The 24,974-nt window shown below is 32.7% G+C and overlaps 3 protein-coding genes across 3 annotated transcripts; 2 read left to right on the top strand and 1 right to left on the bottom strand.

The window, feature by feature from the left end:
- The first annotated feature begins 2,912 nt into the window (after window positions 1–2,912).
- On the top strand, window positions 2,913–11,040 carry LOC123720868 (cell wall protein DAN4). Its single transcript, XM_045677688.1, has 6 exons — window positions 2,913–2,958; window positions 7,058–7,104; window positions 7,367–7,535; window positions 7,738–7,853; window positions 8,109–10,583; window positions 11,011–11,040. The coding sequence occupies exons 1-6, from the start codon at window positions 2,925–2,927 to the stop codon at window positions 11,038–11,040; spliced, it is 2,871 nt and encodes a 956-aa protein (XP_045533644.1). The 5' UTR covers window positions 2,913–2,924.
- Window positions 11,041–12,214: 1,174 nt separating this feature from the next.
- LOC123714892 (ribosome biogenesis protein NOP53) lies at window positions 12,215–16,317 on the bottom strand. Its single transcript, XM_045669540.1, has 8 exons — window positions 16,119–16,317; window positions 15,699–15,864; window positions 15,182–15,395; window positions 14,772–14,953; window positions 14,246–14,365; window positions 13,440–13,654; window positions 12,633–12,829; window positions 12,215–12,439 (listed from the first exon to the last, which is right to left on the bottom strand). The coding sequence occupies exons 1-8, from the start codon at window positions 16,238–16,240 to the stop codon at window positions 12,258–12,260; spliced, it is 1,398 nt and encodes a 465-aa protein (XP_045525496.1). The 5' UTR covers window positions 16,241–16,317; the 3' UTR covers window positions 12,215–12,257.
- A 4,033-nt stretch (window positions 16,318–20,350) lies between these two features.
- On the top strand, window positions 20,351–24,010 carry LOC123720859 (uncharacterized abhydrolase domain-containing protein DDB_G0269086-like). The gene is made up of 5 exons (XM_045677676.1): window positions 20,351–20,398; window positions 20,467–20,513; window positions 21,173–21,651; window positions 23,060–23,263; window positions 23,849–24,010. The coding sequence occupies exons 2-5, from the start codon at window positions 20,483–20,485 to the stop codon at window positions 24,008–24,010; spliced, it is 876 nt and encodes a 291-aa protein (XP_045533632.1). The 5' UTR covers window positions 20,351–20,398; window positions 20,467–20,482.
- Window positions 24,011–24,974: the final 964 nt, after the last annotated feature.

Genomic DNA, 24,974 nt, shown 5'->3' with positions numbered 1-24,974 from the left:
TCGATGTATGATTTCATAGAGCAAGAGAAATTCAATTGAATAATAAAATCAGTAAAACCATAGGTATTGTGACGCATGCATATTTAGTAGGATCAAATTGTATAACGAGTTTTTTGAATTATTGATTAAAATTTGCCGGGAGCTTGCGGTTTCTTAGCCGGTCTGTTAAAGATTAACACTGATTGCTAAGTTGAAACCGCTGTTAAGCAATGCATTTTCTTCGTTTATCGGCTAATGAATAGACAATAGATAAATGTATCAAGAAGCCGTAAATTTAAACAAGTTTGTACTTTTGAGTTTACTACACCTTAAGAGCTCGGTTTGAGGAAGAGACGGCAAGAAACTCGGAAACCCCTACCACTTTTAGAATGATTAATACTAGCTATATTATTTCTAAATTGAAGTAATTATTATATGTCTGGTGTATGATCTTTGACATATTAAAGAAGCACCTTTTTCTGCAATGTTGACACTTTCAAATGACTTTAATATTATGCAAATAAAATTAAAGTATGATTGATCAGTGTGGATATCCTACTAATATTATAAACGCGAGAGTTTGTTAGTATAAGTGGATGTTACAGATATGGAACTACTGTATGGAGTTTAATGAAACTTTGCAATAATATGTGTTTTATGATCATTTCTTAATATAATAGGCAAGTAGGTTATCGGCCTTCTGTGCCTGACGCACGCCGTCGACTTTTTGGGTCTGAGGCAAGCCGGTTTCCTTACGATGTTTTCCTTCACCGTTTGAGCGAATGTTAAATACGAACATAGAAAGAAAGTCAATTGGTGCACAGCATGATGATAATTCAGATTCAGAAATCTGGGGCCCAGACCTAAAAAGTCTCGTTGATATTATTTTTATTTATTTAATTATTAGTAATCTTATAACTTACATACATATAAAAAACAAAACACTTAAGCAATACAGAAAGACAAAACAGATTACATAGAAAAACAATATATATGAAACAGAAAACTAGTAAGAACAATAATAGGCAAAAGATGTTTAAAAAAAAATTAAACTAAAGAAAACTAAAATCGAACACTTGAAACAGCAAATAATTTCAAATTACTGCTTAAACAAAATCAGAGTCTTCCGCCTCATCAAAAACTTCCTTATAGCTGGTGTCATACTTAGATAAAACCTGAAACATTGGCGAATTATGCAGGTAATTCGATTTCGTAGGAGGCACATGGAACAATTTTGTGTATCTTGTCGCATTTAAGGAGGGATTTTAATAGAAATTAACGACAACAGATAGGGGCTATCTATCCGCCCATTAATAATTGCGCGATAAATAGCAAGTCTTGTTGACTCCGCCGACGTTTGAATGAATCTAAATTAAAATATATAACAATTTTTTTTTACAATAATCTACCTTATACAAAAGAACAACACATAAACTACAATTTATAGAGATATTGTGTGTAATTGCCAAAAATATCAATTGGGTAGGAAAAATGCGAGCAATTCCGGCGTGCGCCGCTAAAGTTATACATAATATGTAATGTATGATGAAAATGTGTATCAGCCGCCTCAGTATATATCTATATCTTATATGTAAGCCATGATAGCCAAAATAGTGAACCATACATTAAAATTGATAATTTATTTCAAATGCACTTTTAGTAATAACTGATTCGTAAATGAAAATAGATACTTTTATCGCCTCTGGTATTTAAAGTACATAGATAAAATTTGCCTTGCACACTGGTTATGGTTAATATTTATTACAATTAATTGTATACACTAGCGACCTGAAATGTTGTAATGTTGAAAGATATTCAAAAATCGGTTCATTAGTTTTGAGTTACTCGTTAAAACCATACAAAAATGCACATCTTTCTGCTTAGTAATATGATTATAGATTTTACTCTTAAGACTGTAAATGGCAGATATAATTAAAATAATTAATTCTAAATATTGTAATGTTGAAAGATATGCAGAAATCGGTACATTAGTTTTGAATTTACTCTTTAAAACATACAAAAATACACATCTTTCTTCTTAGTAACACACGTAACAGATTTTACTCTTAAGACTAAATGGCAGATATAATTAAAATTACATCTAATATAAACTATTTCATTCATTAGTTACAAAACTCGATGTTAGGAGTTAATTAAATTTGATCTAATTTAAGAAAAGGCCAAACTGGTACATATTTTATTAACATTTTCTTAGTCGAAAAATGATATTATACGTTTATTGAAAGATAAATAACAAACGTGACACGTACTATATCGTGTTAAATATATCTCCACCATCTTGCTTCATGACTTCACTTTCGTTTGTTATCTATAACAGTAGGTATATTTACAAAATATACTGTATGCAGGTATTACGCGTTGCTCACGGGACTAATATAACTGTCATTATGGCTGACAATTGTCCTTTGTAAAATACGCCGTAACACGTACGTCATGAATTCAAAATAAATATGCATTTATAAGCTTAGAGGGTGAATAGCTTATATTGAATTTATTTATTTATTTACGGCATAGATAAACAGAAACATACTTAAAACTTATCTGCAAACAACTTAACTGCTATTAACCAATCAAATCGTAACAATCAACAAATACTCACAGGTCATGAAATAACGATTCTTTACAAAATGGATATAATTGTTTTTAATTAAAATATTTGCGTCGCACAATATATTTGTTATAGATTAACTAAAATTCGTTTTAAATCTGTAATTACTATTCAATTACCTTTGTAATCTAAATAAATAAATTATGTATTCTAAAAATAAACGTACCCATTCTAATTCCATAACAACCAACTATAATATAGAGCATAGAAATGTATTGTAAATATTTTCAACCGCAGATATAAATAAAATTTAAGAGGTTTATTACATTAATAATTATCTTTTCAGAATAAAATGCGGTGGCGGTGGAGTGGCACGATGAATTTGACATTCTTGGCTATTTTGCTTGTTGGTAAGTATTCAATGAAAAACACTCTTGTAATACGTTAGCTGGAATGAAAAATACATAGGCATACTTTATAAAATAAGGACAATCAAGTACTAATAAATATGACCTAAGAACTTAAGAAATCAACCGCAGCCAATGGAACCATGCAACTTCCTCACAATTGAGAACCCCTCGATATCGCAGCACACAACTTCCGAGGCGACTGAATATTATTATGTATTATCTTGTACAGATACATTACATCCATGACGTCATAGACGTGACGCGATGTTGATAAACCGCATTTGAACCAAACCGAAAAATCATGTTAAATATTCGTTCTATAGAAGGGACCAGACTACATACCCATATTCCAAAAGAGAACTAAGAAAATAACCTTTAAGTTCTTTAAATTACATTGAAGTACGCATATGATATGACGCATAGAATATGGTTAGCTTTCGGGAGGATTCAACATGCTCGACAAATGATAATTTACTATGAAATACTAATGTATAATTCCTGGATAAAAAGCTTAACCTGCTAATAAAAAAGAAAGTTTTCACAATTTTATGGTACTTTTTTCAACGACAATGATTTGGTCCGAGTGATTAGAATAATTAATGAAATGTAGGTGTTTTGCTTTTGAGACAAATTATGCTTCTATAATAATCGAAATTCAGCGTTTTGTAAAGTTTAGCATGATGTAATTTTAAACTAATCTATTTGCGAAAACCTTAACAAATTGTAACTGGCAAGGTCGAATTCAATATTAGATAAATTTGTATTCGCCACAATGACAAATAACATTTTACGGAGTAAAAGCACTGTACCCTGCAGACAGAGTCACGAAAACCAGCTTGATGAGTAAAGTGAGGACAAAGTTACATAAGAAGATTACATAAAATTAAACAATAGTAGTTCTCTATATACTATTACGGGATGTTATAGGAACAATACATGTTATGTATTTTGACACGGTACTAGTTTTTTGAATCGCTTTTTTCATCAGTTTAGGCTATGTTCTAGTTCGTTAGACGAGGTTTAGTCATCGCTTAGTTTGTTCAATATGATTCGGTTTAAAGATGAAATTATTGCGAAATACACATCTAGCACAGAGGTGACACGTTTACTAATTGAGAAGCTATGTGGTTATGGAATTGGAGAAAACTAACTGAACTGGTTTGAGTCATATCTTCGTAATAGGTCAGTACTTGTTGGAGGCGGTGAGTGTACTCCCACTCCCTGAGGGATCTGGTGATCCCCGAACTCATTTGGGACCGTTGCTCTTCTTAATGTTATGAATCATATGAAGCACTGTGAAGCGCCTCTCTTTCTGATGATTTAAAAATTTATTTACTCTGTCTGTGATGCTGCTATTGGTCAAAATGGCGCGCAATAGACTTGGGTGTAATTAAAAATTAACGTTTATACATATCTCAAGTTAATAAAGTAGCACCACATCCGCTAGAATGCTCGGATTTCTTAACTGGAGTGCAGATTATTTTGGTTTAGTACAACCAAAAGTCATATTGAAAATTGCAACATTATATAACCTCAATTATATATGCGATCCACCTAGCATTAGTGCAGAATTTACAGATGGACACTCGTTTCATCAGCGACTTAAGACATTTAATATGATAACACTCATTCCCTGGGTCTAAAATTAGCAAAATTTTCCAAATTCCTTCTGGAAAAACTAACCTCCTCTCTTTCAAATTCTTCGCGATTTTAACAGTTTCATTGGGTTAACAGTACTTATCAGGAGCTGGATATATTCGGTAGTAGACTGATCGGTTTTAAAGAAAACATTGTTAAGTGCCAACCACGAACTTTATTTTATCTTGTTTGTATTTTAATTGTACTTTTTAGTAACAATTATGTTTACCTAAATTGTGATTCATTTTTATGATGTGGTAAACTTTTATAAATAAATAAATAAGTAGGATAGAGATGATATGACATACTTGAAAAAAAATCTGGTTGAAAAACCATCAAAGACCCTAATATTACGTAGGAAAATGAATAAAAATGCTGCCGAAATATCTGTGCAACCTTACAGCCTTAGCTTTGAACATTCGAATTTCGAACATATATTCTATTTTTTTATAATATAATTATCATGTTGATACATTTAAATATATACATAATAGGCATTTAATGGTTAATTTCTAGATTGTTTTGCTTTCTGCCGAATAATAGAATAATATGCAATACAACAAACACATCATTACTATCCAAAAACAGGCTGCCATAGGCACGTCAGGCATAACCAATAAAGCACTTGGAGATAGAGTTTTTCTACATCGAACCGCCGGACCACAGGACACGACATATACTACAAGATATTATTTTATAAAAAATGGAGACAATACACCCGCTGCACGAGCAGGTTTTAATCAATCTTTACAAATATACAATACAATAAGATCTGTATGAAGTTTTCTTATTCATAACCTGCCTCATTTCTTCAATGGGTATTATAAAAGTTATGTCACTCATCGATTATGCTAACATTTGAATAGGATCAATTGTATTGCACAATTGTCATTGATATTTAGATCCGGTATTGTAGGTTGATGTTTGCATTTGTATTGTATAACATATTGTAGAAAAGTTATATAAGACGAGATGTTTGTCACAAACTACGATCGTTTTGTTCCATAGCGGCGTTGTTTTTTACACTATAAATGAAACCTAACCGTAATCAAGAAGTCTGCGAAAAATTAACACGTTTTAATATCTTCAACAGGTATTTATTTAAATACTTAAAGATTATTTCTTTTGTTACATCCTGATACAATTGATTGTTATAATAATAATCTGCGCTCCAACCAGGAATCAAACTCTATACTCGAGGCATACCAAACGCCATCACTTTTAAAACACCAAGAGTTATATGCCACTTAAGATTACATGTGTTTATTTAATATCAAAATGTTCAGTTGTTTAAACGTGAAAACCTGTAATAAATTCGTATTGAATATATTTAGTAAGTACCTCAATAAATGTCAAAAAACGACTTGATCGACTTTATCCAAATTACATATTTATTGGCCTGCAACAGAAAAGTGGTAGCATAACAGTATACGTCTTTATATTACATCAAGTTTACTCCGTGTAACATCCAACGATTTAACGACGATCTCCCTAAAGCGTCGAGCGTAAAGACAATTGATTGTCTTTGGTTGGTTTAGATTGTCTTCCATACAATGAAACAATCTACATAGTATTACATCCCTCTCGATAACGACAACAATTAAGTAATAAAGTACTTTTTAAGTTGCTAAAATTTGAAAAAACTGCGCAGCTGTGTACGTTCTTCTGTCACTGTATTATCCTAGTCCGCAATAAATTCAATTGTCGGCATCATGCATACGAACTTTCTATGAAATTCGTTTACAAATTATATTAAGTTTTTGTTTACAAATTGGGATAGCTTGCAAGTGTAGACTGTTGTAAACCATCACTAATAAGTAGAAGTCATGGATTATCTATACGTTTTTATTCTTTCTATTTAACGGCAACTCTCTGTAACGCCATAAATGCACAGCCGCTTCAGTGTCGTGATATAGAGTTTACACTATATATAAATAGTTTATAATGTGTAATATCTGGGAAGCCTTTTGAGTAAAAAGTTTTTTACTGTTTACAACAAAATTATTTATTTAAAATACCTTTAAAATATTTAAGCTCGCTCGCCTAAACGTTCCTTAGCCGCGAGGTATTTTGATTATAAATCTAGGACGTTGTATTATAAATGATACAACTATAATAACAAAAATGATAAAGTATTATAAATTATGTTCATTTTAGAACAATTTTGTAAGTTAAAATTAACGTAAATCATGTAAGTGTCGACGGGGTCAACATCTGAGATCGGTTGGTAGCAAATTGCTATAATTTAAAGCAAGACTTCAACAGAATAGTTAGTGATGTTTTATGGCTTTACAGAAATATAATAATAATTTCCCACATACGTCCTATTTGTTATTATACCTTTGAATAATAACAACTAGGACGTGAAATGTGGGCAATCAATAAGGCGTTTGAATTTTACTTGAACCAGCTACTTTGTACTGCTTTTTCAAACAAATAAACGAATTATAACAATTCACAGGTTTTGCGAACACAGCGGAAGGATCGCGACGAGCACAACGAAGAAAGGTTAGTTACAATGTCATATTTATACTTATATGAAATGTACCGAGTGTGACTCCCATATTATATCCGTCGCATACAACTCGTCTTAACTGTATGTTAAGTGCAAAGCGATGCAATGACCATTGAAACCAATAGGTATGATCTAAGCTGATATATATTTTTTTGCTTTATCTCTTAAGTACAGAAAATAACACTAATGTAAATGAGATACACTAGTCTCTCCATCTGGTGCAAACGGAATCTCAAGAGTTAAACATAATTCTAGGACTCAAAGAATGATCTCTACATTCCGGCCCCAAGTGCTGAGTCAATCCAAGCCTTGGCTGAGGCCATGGGTGCGGCTGGCTTCGAGAGTTATACGGAAGGAAAAGCGCTTGTCAAGAGACTCATACCATCTGACAGCCAACCCGATCTCGACATTGTCGAACACCAAGGTACGTTATCATGAGGATCAATGAAATTATTACTTTAATGAATACATTATTAGATAAATAAAATCGTTAATAGATTTTGAATGTGTAACGACACCTACAACACTATTCCTTAACAAATTTAAATAACTTTTCTTCTTCTAACTAACGTCTAACTTATTAAAAAATATGAAAATACAATAAACCAATTTAAAACAAATTGCAGGTGTTATCGGTAAAGCAGGTATAGACTTCCCAGCACTTCCCAACATCCCCAATACCGGATTTAACTGCAAGAACGTGCCAACAGGATATTATGCCGACTTAGAAACTGACTGCCAGGTAAGCGCTTATAATTACAGAACATATTTTATTTTAATTCTATGCGTATTACATTGAAATAGAATTCGAATTACTTACGATTATATGAAGACTGTAGAAATTTATGAGTTTAGGCGAAAAAATATTTTATATGAGAACTAAAAAGGAATCATAGCGATACATATCAATACAATGTATGCTATAGATTAGAAACGAGTATTCTATAAATTTTAAATTTCAATAAATCCAAAGTAACATAATTATAATTACTTCTAGGTTTTCCATATCTGTGACACCTCACGCAAGATTTCCTTTCTCTGTCCCAACGGCACCATCTTCAGCCAGTCCCACCTCATATGTGACTGGTGGTTCAAGGTGGACTGCGCCTCCTCACCAGCGCTTTATGAATCCAGCGTCGAGTACTATTCCAATGAACAAAAAAAGTCGCAAAAGGTCACGAAAAGCCTTAGCAAGAACGCAGATCTTCAGCAAATAGGTGAGACTAACGCTCGCGCAGAATCAAGGCGAGCATCTGTCAATGTTCCCAGCACTACTGAAAGATTGATTAGACATAGACAGAGATTGTTCAACGAAGCTCCTAACATACCAACGACAAAGCCTTCATCGAGAAGCTATCAAGCTCTTTTCAATATCAATCCGACTCAAAGGGCCCAAGCAACTGCAACTTTTGAAAATAAAAGGAGAAATCTTGTCCAACTTATATCTAACGATTTCGGAAACGCTGCCGCTAAGAGCACCTTACCAACGTATTATGACGTTTCGACTCGTAGAACTACAATTCCTGCTGGCGATTATAACAGCATTAGAGAAATGCAGGAAGCTGCAGAAACTGCATCCTTTGCGCAGAATCAAAACAGACAGTTTTTAAGAGACTACAATAATAAAAATTTACGTCCTTATCCTGTATACAGCCCAAACCTGCCACCCCAGTCTGTTAAAACTAAAAGTAATCCATCCCTAACTACGTTGTATGATATTAAATCTCAAAATGGAGCACAATATACGCAGGAAGCAACCACAAAGAGACACACTTTGATCCCATACACAAAGAGCTATGTTAGTACCATTAATGAGAACCGTGAACCCTATACAAGACCTGGCGTTTCCTTGCTTAAAAGTTTTATTGAAAAAGAAAAGAACCGTACAGTTTTTGATACAACTGAAAAAAATTTAAAAGTTACAGCTAGAAACGGGGATGCTAATAATATCTCATGGAATACTGCCCCAGAAAGGAATCGAGAGACGTTTGAATCGTCTACGAAAATTCCTTATACAACAAGGGATGGCAGAATCAATGCTTCAACCAACAGATTCGAGACATATTCTACCATAGTTGATGCTTTGAGTACAACAGAACAATCATATCATGAACGAAAACAGAGATTATTGAATAAAAATAATTATGATATTTCTGGTGCGACAGAGCCAACTTTAAGTACCGTTTCAGAAAAATATTACGGAGACCAGCCAAACCGACCGGGTTTAGTTGTTCCACCATCTTTAACGCCAAAAACACTTCACTCCTTAGCTATATATTATGCAACAGCCATGGACAACCTCTCCACAGAAAAACCTCAAGAAGATAACGAACTTACAACTCCAGCGTTTGATGACTTTGATACTATGGAGGACGGACTACCAAATATATTTAGCCGTCAGACGATTAACAAATACAGCAGCCTGTTTGGCCCTGGATCTAATAATGATGAGTTATTGGAAGAAATCAAATTGGATCCAAATGGGACTTATAATGAAATTATGGAAGATTTGTCTCTTCAAATGAGCCAAATGCCGCTAGCGGCCTCTCCTCAGATACGTGAACTTGCTCAAGTGTTTACACATGCGCTTTCTGCCTATTTACAAGATCCTGTACAATTTAGAAAAGTTCTTTCAGACATTCGACCAACTCCTCCATCCTTCGGTGACATGTTAACCGCAACAGACGATCCAACTAATACAGAACCAACAACCACAATAAATGAAGACGATGATGAAATATTAGGATTTTCAGACGAACACAAAATAAGAGATCCCAATAATTCTATCCGAGATCCAAAAGCATTGAAAATAGCCACTGATTACACCTTTGAATCTACAACTACACAAAAGCCCACAACGACGCCAATTTACTCAACCACATATGTACCAACATCTCCTACAAATCCATTTAGATGTTGCGGGAGAATATCAGCGTCTTATACAACAGCTTCAACACCGACAATACCATTTTACTTTCCCAGTACACGGTCACCGAAGTCATATGAACCTTCCACGACCGATAGCTACACCTTATCACAGTATGGTGAATTGAAAAATAACTCGGATAACGATTCAGTAAAACCCTACGGCCATGGCTTAATGCCCAATGGCGCACGAACAATAAGTGACTACACCGAAGTTACAAATTTACCCTCAGCTTGGGATGATGACGTGACTGACTCAACACTTCAACCTATTACAAATTCCCATCAAATGTTTGAAAGTAAAAAAATTATAACTCCTACTACATTATCAGAACCCCGACCGACTTATTTCGCAGACGCTGATAGTGTTGAATTAGAGAATGAAGAAGAGTTGCAAAGAGCTCACAGTCAATCATTCGTGTCACCGGAAGGGAACAGTGTCAGACAAGGAAAACAACTCGACGTGCATAACAAAAATCTTGTAAAAAAGCCATCATTTGATTTAGAAGCTCCTACTATACCTGATATTGACACAACCACAATACAGGTGACTACACAAAGCTTTACAAGCACAGTCAAAGATCAAACAGAAGCATATACCACAACGGCACCTGTTTCTAGTAGTGTTTTTACATCGCCTGGTGCGGAAAAGACTACATACGAATTCCAATGGCCAACGACTTTTGATAATTGGCAAAGTACCATAATTGACCCAATAACATTAAATGACGGTTTAAGTTCTAGCGATCAAAGCTTTTCAAAATTGAACCAACAAACCGACAACGAGGTTTCTACAACATTTGCCCCAACGACAACATATTACACCACGACAGAACAAGCACCTTCATCGACAATTCGTAATGAAGTAACTACAACAAATGACTTAGGTAGCCATCGAGAAGGAAAAGCTGCTAGAGAACCAACATCAACAGAAATCTCACAAGATCTAACAACAATCGCCGACACTGTTGTAGAAAAAGCAAAAGAAATCATGGGAGGACTGAATTCAACAACCACGCAAAAGTTAATGAACGTCATGAAGAAGACCAAATCAAAGACTGTTAAACGTTTAATACTTTTATTAGTACAAACATGTGACGACGATCACAATTCGACAGCTGAAGCTTCTAAAAAGGCATTGCTAGAAGCATTAATGGCAGTTTCTCAAAAGGACATGGAAGATATTGCTAAAGAAGAAGCAACAGAGACTACAGTCCCTGACATAGACTATATACAAACTACACAGTTTCAGCGACGTATGGACAGAATACCAATTGGAACCAGAAGCGGTAAATCTCTTAATATTGACGCTAAATCTGTCAACTCGCTGTCAAACCCGACAACAGTAGAAACACAAACTGAATCGGAAACGACCACAGCTAATATAATAAGAACTACGTTTCCAACAAGACGAGGTGCTAGGAAATTTCAAGCAAGAACAACACCAGAAACAAGGGCGATTGTAGCTGATCGTCCCATTGCGGAAGCGAGAATAGCAGGTCAGGACAAAACACAATCGGACACTAGAGCAATTGAATTACTACGATCATTATACACAATAGCTGCAAAATGGGGTTAATACGCCTTTTATATAAATAGGTTTCCAAAAGTATAAAATGGACTACTCCGTCTACACAAATCCTTTAGCTCGTAAACCCTAAGTATGTTGTAAATGTGATTCAATATGTAGATATTTTAGAATTCTTGTTAAAATCGGATAATTTTTAAGATACCTTAGAATAGCCTAACCTTAATTTATTGTTGTTATTGACTTGCCGAATAGATTTAAGACTAGAAAATCTCGATTTATGAAAAAATCAATAAAAACTTCTTAAGATACGTGAAATATCTTAGTGCGTCTGGATATTTTATAATCGAGTAATAAGTACATGGGAGTTACCTACATTAAACCTAAATCCTACTTCACTGCCAATTGTATTATAAACGTAATGTAAAGTAGCATAAGACTATTTTGTAATACATCTTTTTATACAAATTCGTTATTTTATTTAAAGACGCCTAAACTGTATACATACACAACAGATACGCGAATTTATAACTTGACATTTCAATTGAGAGATTGCTCGATGATGATGACTGCTATGGTCAAATTCATACATGCCAATGCTTCAAGCCACATCAAAAAAACATACATATACTTTACTAAAAGGCCACAAAAGTATTTCAAAATAATTTTATTTTACTACAATATTAATTGTATTTACTTTGATATTTTCACTTTCTTATTTACATTCTGCATGTATTTCTCCACGTCTTGATCTGTGACTTTGTGGCCAGCCTTGTAGTAACTCTTGACCTTACGATTCTTCTTCATCATCACCTTGGAAGCTGCCAGTGCTCCACGTCTTTGGAGCGACTCGAATCGATCTCGAAGGAGATTTGCTGTAATATTAAGGCATTGTTTTACCTGCATTTTATAGAATATACATAAAACTTGAAAATACGCCTTATGTCTATTTCACTTAATTATTATTTTAGGGCTGTATAATTATCTCTTCTATTCTTTATTGAAACTATTATTTTACTGTATACTAATCAATAATAAAAGTCTTAGAAAGTATGCATGACCACTTACTGCTTGCATTCAAGGACCGTAAGTCGCCAGAAAGTTGTTCCGGGGGAACAAAGTCTGGTTCTTTAACAGGAGCCTTATGAGCGTTGAGGGCAGGCAATGCCGTCTTTGCCTCAGCCTGCTTCTTGCTTTCACGTTTCTCGCGTTCCGACTCCAAACGCTTTTCTTTCGTCGATATTGATGTGTTCAATTTGCGCAGTCTGAAAATGTTCAAGTGATAAGAGGCAAAAGGATCCTTTTGGCTGATTTCTACCATTCATAATAATTAAAAGAAATAATATATTATTAAACTTAAATTATTCTTATGATTAAGATTATTAAATATATGGTTTGAAAAGAGCTTATACCCAATAAGCACGCATACTACCTTTAGATTTGAAACCGATTTTTTTTGAAAAAATATTAATAAGTAATAAAATAATAATAAATAAAAAATAATTATAAATGACTTAATGATAATTTATTAAAATTATTAAATATCAGGGTAGGCAAGTACCAAACTCCTACGAACGCTTTTTTATGACATTGGCGTATTTTAATTTTCGATTATGGTCTGCAAAAGACGCTAAGCACTGTCGCAAACATTAGTAATGTTGTGAAATAGAAATTAACTCAGCGATTAGTAAAATAATGTCTATATTTTCAAACAATTTATATAATAGTGAGATCTTCAATTTCATAAATTTATGATGATAATAACAATTTTATCAAAAGCTTTGGTTATAACTATGTAATAGAGTACTGCTAAGTAATTAATATTTCTTACATTTTTTAACATAAACCTTCATTTATATAATATTCAATACATACTTGTAAATATCAGTAATTTTCTTTTTATCAATCTTCTGTCGTTTAAGCCTCTCTTTTTCTAAGATCATCTCTTTCTGCTTGCGCCGTGCTTTATGATCTTTTTTCTTATTTTGGACTGGTGGGTTTACCGGCCGATATTCATTGTCGCTAACATCTGACTCGTCTTGAGGTCTGCTAGGTTGAAAACCAACGCTCATCTCTTCTATCCATTGATTCTGAAATATTTATTTGTAATAAACACAAGAACATACACATTAAATTTGTAAACTAGTAGTAGGGTTTTATAGTTGATAAAAAATACAAAAAATATATAATGAGAGAAAAAGGATAAAAAATAATACACAGGAGGCTTTGAGGTAAACCCTCCTAATTGGTAATACTTATGAGATAATATTTATTATATTGAAAAATTGAAATTAAAACATAAATAATGAGAATGATATTACCTTGAAAGAAAACACTTTTTTAACCGGATTAAAGCCATTTGTATTATTATAAACTTATAATTATTTTACATAATTTTAAATTTAAATTTTTTCCGCTTTTCGTTTCGCGTGCTTTACAGCGTGCGTGGTCACGGTGACTGAAGACAAAAGGTGTTAATGTCAAAAGTATCACAGCTGTTTTAATTTTGAATCCAAATTAAAACCCCGTGAGACGTCCGCGAAACATTGGAAAATTTTAAATTTAAAATTATGTAAAATGATTATAAGTTTATAATAATACAAATCGCTTTAATCCAGTTAAAAAAATTGTTTTCTTTCAATGTGTAAAAGCTATGTGAACCAAAGACAATATTATCTTACCTCTTTAGATTTCGCAGAGATCCTTCTGAACATTTTAGTGGTGACTCGGTTTATGTGAGCCTCCTTCTTCATCATTTTCTCTTCATGTTGAACCACATCTTGAAGCAACTCTTGATGCTCCTGAAATATTTAAATAAATGTTTTAGTAGACCGTAAAATACTATATGAAAAGTCAATCATTTTCTTATATAACAGTAGATGTGTCAACAACAGCAAAGAGAAGAAATATTTGTTTGTGACATTGTTGTTTTCTTTGATTAATGATTTCATGGGCTCCAAATATGCCAAACGCAATGTACATCTGGGAGCTGTACCACATAAATAAGTTAATTTACAAAGTGATACATAAGGATATTTATATTATGTATATAAAAAACACTTCATGGTTAAAAACAATCTATTTTATGAAATTATGCATTCATTTATCCATGCAAAGAAGCTGTAAAAGCATGCATCAGTATACAATAAAAAATAATATACCCACTACACTTGTTATAAGCTTGTGAAAAATAGAAAAAAGAACTACCTTGAAAGTAGGATTGTAACTGACACCAGGGTGCGGTGTCTCAATAGCCACTCTATCAACCACTGTCTTAGGAGGGGGTGGTTTGGGTCTAAGACGTTGTGTTGTAAGCACATTGTGCAACTGGGCTTCAGTAGATATGAACTCTTCACACAATGTTTCTGGGATGCCTTTTACTTCTAGTACTGTAGAGTTGAAAAGATAATATTTCAAATACAGTTTTAGTTGAAAAACTATATAGTTTGGTAATATTATATAGAAATAATTCAAAATTATACTATACTCTCTTCAGTATAAAGTAACAGTTAAAGAGACAATGACATATTTATCTTATCCCCCATTTAGAGTAATACAACTTACTACAATACAAGAAAAAAGGCTTCACTAACTTCAAAGTAAAACAAATTACTTACAATCCTGACCCCACAAATTCTTATCAAATGTTTCTCTAACAACCTTGGATTTTTTCTTTCTTTCTCTTGAAATTTTCATATTCTTTTTTACAAGTTCAATTTTCTTTTGTAAAGAACCATTTTCAATTTTCCTCTTTAAGGTTAATTTAGATAAAGCAGTTGGTTTGGTTCCAAAACGTTTCACAATATTACGTTTCTTGTTAGGATCTTCCACCTACAAAATACAATAGCACACTACTTTTTGACACTCAGGCATATTTTAAATTGAGTAGGATTTCTTGCAATTTATTCCCAAAATATTGATAAATAAAAATGAGGCAGCAGATGCATATAAACAAAAATTCAGAATAAAGTCAAATTGCTAATTTTGTCTTTCGAGACTTACCCTAAATATTAAGTAAAATATGTATTTTATCTATATAATTTTCTCATACTGAAAAAAGACCCCAACATAATTATTTTTAAGAATCTCCATCTTGAAGAAGTTTTTATTCTAAGTTTGAGTTATAATTTATACCTTAGACGAAGGTAGCAATATTTGGAAACATCTAGGAGTCTCATTAAGTTTGGCTCTTTTCTGTTGCTTGGCAGATAATGGCTTAATGTCAGGCTTGTCTTCTTTATCTCCATCACCTTGCGTATCAACGATAAACAATTCATCATCCTTCTTAGTATCAAAACGACTGCAATAACACATAAATATTATCAATGTCAGCGCAATAATGCCAACGTTTCAATGTATTCATTATTTTTTTTCTACAAATATAGAAGTTATAATGAAGTTAAAGGGAATATCATCAAGATTTTTTAATCAGGAGAGAAACTAACCAAAAGCGATAAAATGTTTAGAAAGTCATCAATAGGTACAATGACGATTTAGTCAAAAAAACAGGGAAAGATAATCTGCTAAGAGGTTATACAGGTGTTAAACTCTTACCCGAGTCGTTCTTCTAATCTTTGTTCTTCTAAAAACTCCTCTACATCACGAATATCACTATGTTTGCGCCATGCCGTCTTATTCCTTTTCGATACCCTTTTCTTCTTCTTTTCTACAATCATTATTGTTTATTAATTTGCTTCTAAGTTTGAAACACCTTTAAAATATGTTGAAAACAACACATGGAAATAAATGTCAAAAAATCAAAATGTTCATTATTCAACTGTCAGATGTCAACTGTCGATAACAATGTTTCGGTCTCGTCTCGGTCGGGTCTCAATAGGTTATGGTATGTTACTAAGTACTTACATTTAAGTACTTAGTAACATACCATAACCTATTGAGTATTTGAGTATACTTAATTGATACCAGAATTACAGCTACAATGTTATACACAATTGCATACATAATAACCAACTATCTCTAACATTATTAGCATCAGATCTTATCTCCAAGAAAATTTAATTGATTTATTTTATGTTTGTACCAAATAAGCACAAAGGGTTGGTATCAAATTGAAAAATTCTTGCACGTATACCAGTGGAAAATCTTGGTTATAGATAATTTTAATAGATGTTATTCCTTCAACCTAGAATTTTTCATCGATATACGATATTTACGATATACGTTAATTACCTACCCAAGTTGTTTGAAACTAGTAAAACAATGTGTAGATCGGAGAGTTCTGGAGTAGATTTTGTAATGGTGGTCAGTCCTTCACACCAGACGCTGCATCTCAGTTATATATGTTTTATCTAACTTCAAAATTCAGACAGAACAAGAAAATTCTCCTTAAAATGTAAAAAGAATGGAATGAAACGGGCAATGCAGCTTACGGAACATCAGTTTCATAAAGTCTTTCAATTGATCAACCGAGGTGCGAGACGGCACGTGACGATATTGCAATACAATTACTTGCCGATTGCCACTAAGCCTCGTCGTAATCTATTTTAAATATATAAAATAGATTTCTATGTATTTTATATGAATCTCGCTCATTAAATTTCATAAGGAATGTTAAGTTTGAAGATGAGAATCTGACAATGACTTTTTTACATACATACTCTAATATTCAGTAGGTTCAATAGCACCCTTAATTTTATCTTATTACGTAGCGAGAACATTAAGTAGGTAGTCAGGGTGTTCCAATTAATTATCAATAATTGTCGGTTTAATCATTTATTTAAAAAAGCTACGAAATTAATGCCCGATTAGTGACGATTGCTTATAAAGCAAACCCGCATAGACTTTTTTTAACTTCCGAACACTATTATGAATAAAACTTTATACACTTCCAAGCATATTTAATACAGATTAGTGAGTGACTTATTCTCTTTACATGGCTTTTTGTATTAACGTAGTTGAATTTGAACCCTTGTAGTAGTAATAAACAAATTCTATATTTACAAATAGTCAAAGAAATTCCTAGGTAACATTCATCAAAAAGCAGGCCAAGGTGCGATATTCAAATAATGTCATATTTTTTGCTCGTATTTACCTATGTTCTGTGCGACTTTCAAACGGTTTGTTACAGTGGAATGAAAAAAATGTATTTTATATTATTTTCTAAAGTACACAAATCCGAAAGTAAGCTTAAAACTAAAAGGAACGAAATGATTCCATAAAATATACTTTTTACGGTCCTATTAATCACATTATATCGGCAAAAGTAATCAATTACGTCTTTTTGTATTTTAAAGATACATTAGAAGAATAACGTCACCCGGTACACCAGTATCTGTGAAGAGTAATTGAGAAATCACTTTTCTTATAATGGATTATTACCTTATCTATCTATCCTAATCTATGTTTTATTAATGGGAAATACAATTTGTTTGTTCACATACATGCACATGGAATACTACAGCAATGAATCTAACTTTGGAAACGATTTTGTTCACCGTACTTGAATAAATTAAACGCAAAAAAATGGTTTCGTAATATATGTAGATTTCTTCTTATCTAAAGTCGCGTTTTTCATTACTGATGTAATCGTTACTTCGTGCTGGTCTTCGAGGTGTTGTATATCTTCCTTCCTGCTTCGGCAAGTCTAGCGCCTGTATAATACTAAGGCTTGTAAAGGCCTTAACTTGGTTGGTCCAGCGAGATTGCGCTGGGGATCTCGTGCCTTACATTATACCGGTCACCAAAACTTCACCAAGTTTTCCTGTACGTGTAATATGTCCAATGAAGCTGAGAATCCGTTGGTTACACACTAAAAACTGACGGGTAGTCACTTGGAGTTCTGATAATTGATAAATACGTGTTTTTCGCTGTCCAGAGAATCCTGAGCTTACTTCTCCAACACCACATTTCAAGAGCATCTATTCTCTTCCTTTTGAATGCTCGAAACTCCAAATTTCGGCGAATAAGAAAATGAATAACAAAAAAGAGATACTAGATATCGACCATTTTTTTTTAGTTTTTACCGAAATAATGCGATCTTTCCATATTCGTAATAGTTTTGTCATGGCATCTAGACTACTAGACTAGTTATAAGTAAATACTCTCTAATGTAAGTAATATAATGTTTAAAGAACTTTATTTTCTCATTACAAGATTGTATTTTATTTACATGAGAAACATTATCTATATAGGAGCGAGATACACGTCCCAATTTCAGTCTAATAGATTCACTTTGACATGTATTTTTAATGCCCTTTTGAATTTGTTAAACGCGCTAATATTGCGAATTTTAGATGGTGATTGATTAAATAGTAATATTATATGTTAAGTTTTAATAAGGTTTGTTATGGAAGAGCTGGGACCCTGACACAGGTATTTTTCAATTAAAAGGGTTTCCATGAACTACATGTGCACTACAAATCTTACACATTGTAGTGCACATGTAGATATAATGAATAACTATTTTTTTGTATATTTGCATGCCTATTTATATATGGCTGATTATGCGGATATTTGTAGTTGATCGATCTAACCACTGTACCACTATCTTGGCAAATAAACGATTATTATTATTACCTATTTAAAAAAAAAGGATAACAGTTACCTTGGACAAAAAAGACGCTTCCGTCTTGTAGTTAGATCTGATGATTCGATTAGGTACAGCCTAATGACTCGATTTTGGTTTTTCATTGTTCGTATAATCCACGACTTTGTTAAATAACAGTTTCCAGTCTGTTTAGTGAAATTTGTATTAAAAGTTATTGTCGAAACTTCTTTTCAGATACTTTCAGACTCATTTGACCGTAGCAACTGTCGATTATCTATACATAACTGTAATCTACTATAACGTTTTATAAGCTTGCCTATTATAATTAAAGACTCCATATGTTCATAGTAATTTAAGGTTCTGACTTCGAATCTCAGCCAAACGATAACTGTTACGTGTAGTAAAAAAAATATATCTTGTAGGATGCAAAATACTACTCCATGAATACAGTATTGAAACTTAGAACAGGAATTTACCTAGGGTGTATAATATACAGTTCATGATTCACTAAGGCAGGTTTTGTGGACAAAAATGGATGAACGCTTAGGTATATTAAAAATTTTACAAACATGAACTTAAGATCAGCATTCAATATTTTATTTATTTATATTTTTATCGTTTTTAATTTGTCTACTTTTATGGGAAGTGAGCTAACGAAAATCTAATAAAGATAAGATAACTAAAAAAAACTTTTATATGAAGCAGTATAAAGCAGCCAAGCCCGTTTGAAAGGAGAAATATATGAACGTTTTTTTTATATAAAAACAACACTATTATATACATTGTTTGTCTACTCAAGTTGTAGAAGCTAGGTGATATAATATTTGCATCATAAAAATAATTTTAACATGAAACTTATAAATCTAAATCTGATATGACTAGAGCTGTTGCAACTCAGTAAATGAACCCCTAATACTCAATACTGTAGTAGAAAAGAAGAAAACAGCTTACAGTAGTATACAAAAAAATATGTTACACGAGCGTGGCTCATCAATTTTTCTTTCACAAAATGTGTATTCGGCTGGTAAAGAAATAATTTAACCTTACTGTTCAATGTGCATTAAGTAGGCTACTAGATTTGACAAAACTATCCATCACGAGATCATTGAATAGTCCAAAAATTTTCTTTGTTTAAACGTGACATTTTCACTAGCGCTTCGTGATTTCCCACTCTATAGAGATACTTCATTCTTCAGTTTACCCAATCGAACGAATGCTATAAATAGAAATATCGACTTTCAGTCCGTACATTACTGTACCACCAACGTAAAGGGGACAACCCCGAAAATAGAAAAACCATTCCAAGTATACGTGAAAGTTTTGGAAGGTAATTGTGGCAAAGTGATATTTTTTTGTTTTTTTAATTAAATTCTAATTGTGTTTTTGTGATTTCAGTCCGTCTGATAGCACTATGGCGTTTAAGAGAGTATTGTTTCTTATATGTAAGTAAAATGAGTAATTTATTTATTTTTATAATTTGCGCGTAATAAATGATATACAACATCGTGTATATAAACAAATTGTACACGATTCAAACGGGTGACACTAGAAAAGCATAATATGTAACTCATTAACAAAATATTATAAAAAACAGAAATATTAGATATATTTATATATATAAGAAATTCATTTGGATAGAAAAAATAATTATGTCTAACATCCGATAGCAGAAATAAATCATATTAAAAAAATCGTTTTAGATGCGTTAGAAAATTTTTAGTATTTAAAAATTCCTTAAAGATTTTTCCGAATGTTTTTATACAGACTGTAATTATGTAATCCAAGGACATTTAAGGAAAAAAGATTTTTTACCGTTAATTGACTGAAGAGGAATTATAAAAAAACATAAAAATGAGTATACATAATATTATTATTTATGTAATTTGGTTACGAAGTAAATAAGGAATAGTAAACGAAGTTAATCTTCGCGTGTTCTATACTTCCGATTAGATTAATTACATACATTATTGGTTATTTGTAAATGTCGTAATTTTAAGCACTGGCGCGTAGACAATTGTATAATTGATTCTTATCTTTACATGTTTCAGTTATTTAAAACGTGAAATTCATTAGTAGTGATATTATCTCTTTCCATATTCAGGTGCCATCACCCTTACATCAGCAGCCCCTGCAAACCGTGATACTAAGAGAGCAGAATACGATTATGAATATGAAAATTCAAATCAAGCCCAGCAACCGGCTGAGTCAAACCACTACGATGCCTACATACAAGAAGTTAAAGCCGCCGCCGGTGATTCAAGCAAAAAAGGCTTCAGCCGAGGCTCTGGCTTAAGAACAATCGCTATTGGCTCCGCTAATCAAGCGAAAACTGCGCTGGGGAATCAGCAAGCCGCTGCATACCAAGCTGCGTATGTTGCTAAGAACACACTAGCTCAATCAGCTTCACAATCCAGTGCAACGGCCCAAGCAGCGCTTGCGGGAAAACAAGTGATCCTTGCAGGGCTGGAACAGCAAGTGAGAGATGCGAAGGTTGGGCTGCAAGGAGAAGAAATGCAGCTGCAGCAGGCGAAAAGAGCAGCACAATCTGCAGCGCAGGCGGCTCAACAAGCTATGCATCAGGTACTTGAGCTTTGACACTGTCTTTTGGTATTTCACTTAGATTCAGGCAATTGAGTCAAAAAAATATTTCGTCTGTCAGTCACTGTTATTCTTCACTTCAATATTATAGTATTTTATTCTTTAATCATTGTAAAATCTATGGTTATATACAACAACCACTTCACAAAACACAAATTTTCAATAGTAACTTTTACAATGTAAAAATACGTAAATTATTACAAAGTGATTTGCCGTTATTAAGCTTTTATTTGTGAAACTGCATTAGGAAATTTCGATGTAATTGACAATGGACTAATTTTACAGTCACTTTAGAGCAAAAACTAACTTTTTACCGATAATGAACGCAATTCCTAAGAAATATGATTACGTAATTTACAAATTGAAAAACGTACAAAACTCACAATGAAATGCACACTGCAATACCAAGATTTTAGTTTTAATAAAACAGGAACTCATTACTTAATAGAAAATTATTTGAACGCGTTTACTTCTTTTGTTGAATACGAAAAATTAAATCCCAATTAATGTTATTAACATTTTACTCAGCAAGTATTATTATTATTATATTTTATCACCTTTTATTACTAACTATTCGCTATATTACATTTCTTAGTTCAGTTAGTATCTTAAGATACAGTGTCATTAAGGTACATTTAAAAATCAAGTATGCTTGAACAATTGTGAATTAATTACAACTGTAATAAAATTTATTTTAAGTTTTAATTAATTAATGACCAAAAACTAATATGATGATTATTATATTAGAGGTTACTAGAAAGTGCAATGTAATTTCATTGGCCCTAATTCTTATTCATTGTCAATACTAAAGCATATTTTTATTTTTTTATGTAATTTGTTGAGACGCCGACACGCCCCAGTTACTGACCATGACACAAGATTTTTTCATGTATTTCTATTTGTTTAATCGAAATTTTTTGTAATGTACGGAATTAATTAAAGTTATTTGAGGTTAATTATAACCTATAGAACGGGAAATAATTTCTTGTCTATTTCATTATAACTCGATGAAACCGCTATACTTAATTATTTAATTAGATTTTTGAAACACATGTATCGAACTTATTGCATGATATAAATCACCAGATTTTGGGGAAAGTTTTCGCATGTATTTATCGTAGTAAAAATCATAAGAATCACTCCTACGAATGCCACTAAATTCTTTGACTATTTGTCATTTCTTAATCAAGTCACATTATTACTTATCGGCCGAGATCTATGCAATATGTTTGCACTTATGTACTTAACTTACCTTCTCGATCTGAAATGAAGAATCATTCGTATTATTTTTTTTACCGTTCTTAACACTAAAATATTTAATATAGGTGTTTAAAATCGGATATTTCTAATGAGCCAGCGAGATTTTAGGCTTCTAATTGTTTTTTGTTAGGTTAACGTGATCCAAGCGGCTCTGAACGCTGCGCAAGCGACATCGGAGAACGCGAACGAAGCCGCGTCACAGGCAGCGGGAGAACTCGGCGCTCAAACTGCCATGGTGGGGGCTGCGAGACAAAGACTACAGACACTGCAGGAACAACTCAAGGGTGTCAGGATTGACTTCGAGGCTACTCAGGCCGCTGCTAGGAAAGCACAGGTAGATTTTATTAATTATTTTTATACAGGGTCAGGAGAATGTTCAGTTCACTTCGCAAGTTAGTAATAACTAACTACACTAATAGTTAATAATCACGTAGCAGTAAAGGCTAGTTGATTCTAAAAGTTCCCCTCTAATATAAAATAAATAAGGTAGTGTTTAACGTACATGTACCTTAAATACGTCTATAACTAAACATTTGAAATGCATCATAAGTACCTAATTGTTGTTTGAAAGTTTGTTTATTCATTACACAATTTTTTTTCTTAACAGGTCACTATAGTGAAGTGTCCAAAGTATCAATATATTATGGAAGATATAAGAATATCGTTGTTTTTCTAACAAAAATAAATTATTAACTTAACATTCCATTCTTTCTATTCTTCTTTATTTCCGTTTGTGTACTTCAATATATTAATGTTTCTACTCTAAATTCAAGTAAAATTAACCAATAAGGTTAAGGTTTACGAAAATAGGCTAAACGAACTAATTTTAGACTATTATAGATATACTAAGAACGTATAGTTACTCCATGCAAGTGTTTGGCACGGATAAACATATAGCTATGCTAACATCGAATTTCAGGCTGCAGCACAGCAAGCTCAAGCGAACGCAGCAGAAGCTGCAGCTAAGGCGGCAGCGGCAGGGCTCGGGCAGAAAGACTCCTCACATGAAGGTACGAGCAGTGAAGAGTATAGGGCTCCGGAAACCCAGGAGTACTACCAGACGGAATACCAGCACCAGTAGCGGGATAGGTTTATTTAGTAAAAAGTCGAGAATAGGCTGGGCGTAACACGTAAGGTAAAAAAGAAGGTTTTTATAAAAGGCGCAATGGATGCTTTGTTGCTGTCCTGTCCTACAAAACATCTTTAAGAGTTTATCAACAAATTACTAGAATGAAAAACATAGAAATTTTCTACTACAATCATAATTTTCATCAATTTACGTGAAGCCCAGTCCTTTTGCCCGACAAAATTTAGACATGAATTAACAATAACATTGATATTAAAATAGGTACAACTAATTATAATCGTTAATTTTAATTTATTTAAAGTGCCTATTTTGATATCAACAATTTAGATGTATAAAGCTAGTTAGAGTGTTGAGTTCTAAGTAACCCTTAATGTGATATTTTTATACTTTTATAACATAACAATTAGGATGACCAAATACATGTGATAATGCACTAAAACACTTAAACAGGTAGTGTTTCGTAATTTTAAACATTTATATCACAAAACTTCCTTTTCATAAATAAGGCTTTTAATACGTTTATGAATAATGATATATATAGATTCGTTAATCTTTTTTGCAAAAACCTTCACCAGACGATAAAACGCTTGTATATGGTCACCCTAAATATTTATTAACTTCAAACTTTCGTTTTTATACAAAATACAAAAGCGAGAAGTAAAACCATCTTGAGAACAACACTAACTAGACAATTAAGTGCGATGTCCAGAACAATAAATGTTTTGTTTAAAGAAATTGTAATTTTTTCGACTTTTTGACTGATGACTTTTGACTTCTGACATCTCACTTTACCAGATAATATAGAGAATGAAGTATACCAACTAATATATAACGACAATTATAAAAAAATGCACAGGTTTATAGTAATTGAAATAGCCTTTAATACACGATAACTACATCGACTAATACAGCCCATATTCCCACACAAAATTTACTCCATTCCATAGCAAAAAGTAAT

Source organism: Pieris brassicae, chromosome 1 (genome assembly GCF_905147105.1).
Source record: "Pieris brassicae chromosome 1, ilPieBrab1.1, whole genome shotgun sequence".
NCBI classification, from domain to species: Eukaryota; Metazoa; Arthropoda; class Insecta; order Lepidoptera; family Pieridae; genus Pieris; species Pieris brassicae.
Note: the sequence above shows the minus strand (reverse complement) of the source record. Positions and strands in the feature narration are given on the sequence as shown.

What these genes read in the sequence shown, in the direction of transcription:
- LOC123720868 (XM_045677688.1), top strand. Translation starts at nt 2,925, where the DNA reads ATGAATTTGACATTCTTGGCTATTTTGCTTGTTG. An exon ending in GACGAGCACAACGAAGAAAG is followed by an intron (nt 7,105 to 7,366) that starts GTTAGTTACAAT and finishes ACATAATTCTAG; the next exon opens with GACTCAAAGAATGATCTCTA. An exon ending in ACTTAGAAACTGACTGCCAG is followed by an intron (nt 7,854 to 8,108) that starts GTAAGCGCTTAT and finishes AATTACTTCTAG; the next exon opens with GTTTTCCATATCTGTGACAC.
- LOC123714892 (XM_045669540.1), bottom strand. Translation starts at nt 16,240, where the DNA reads ATGATTGTAGAAAAGAAGAAGAAAAGGGTATCGAAAAGGAATAAGACG. An exon ending in TATTGCTACCTTCGTCTAAG is followed by an intron (nt 15,396 to 15,698) that starts GTATAAATTATA and finishes TGTATTTTGTAG; the next exon opens with GTGGAAGATCCTAACAAGAA. An exon ending in GTTACAATCCTACTTTCAAG is followed by an intron (nt 14,366 to 14,771) that starts GTAGTTCTTTTT and finishes TAAATATTTCAG; the next exon opens with GAGCATCAAGAGTTGCTTCA.
- LOC123720859 (XM_045677676.1), top strand. Translation starts at nt 20,483, where the DNA reads ATGGCGTTTAAGAGAGTATTGTTTCTTATAT. An exon ending in GAGAGTATTGTTTCTTATAT is followed by an intron (nt 20,514 to 21,172) that starts GTAAGTAAAATG and finishes TTCCATATTCAG; the next exon opens with GTGCCATCACCCTTACATCA. An exon ending in CCGCTGCTAGGAAAGCACAG is followed by an intron (nt 23,264 to 23,848) that starts GTAGATTTTATT and finishes ATCGAATTTCAG; the next exon opens with GCTGCAGCACAGCAAGCTCA.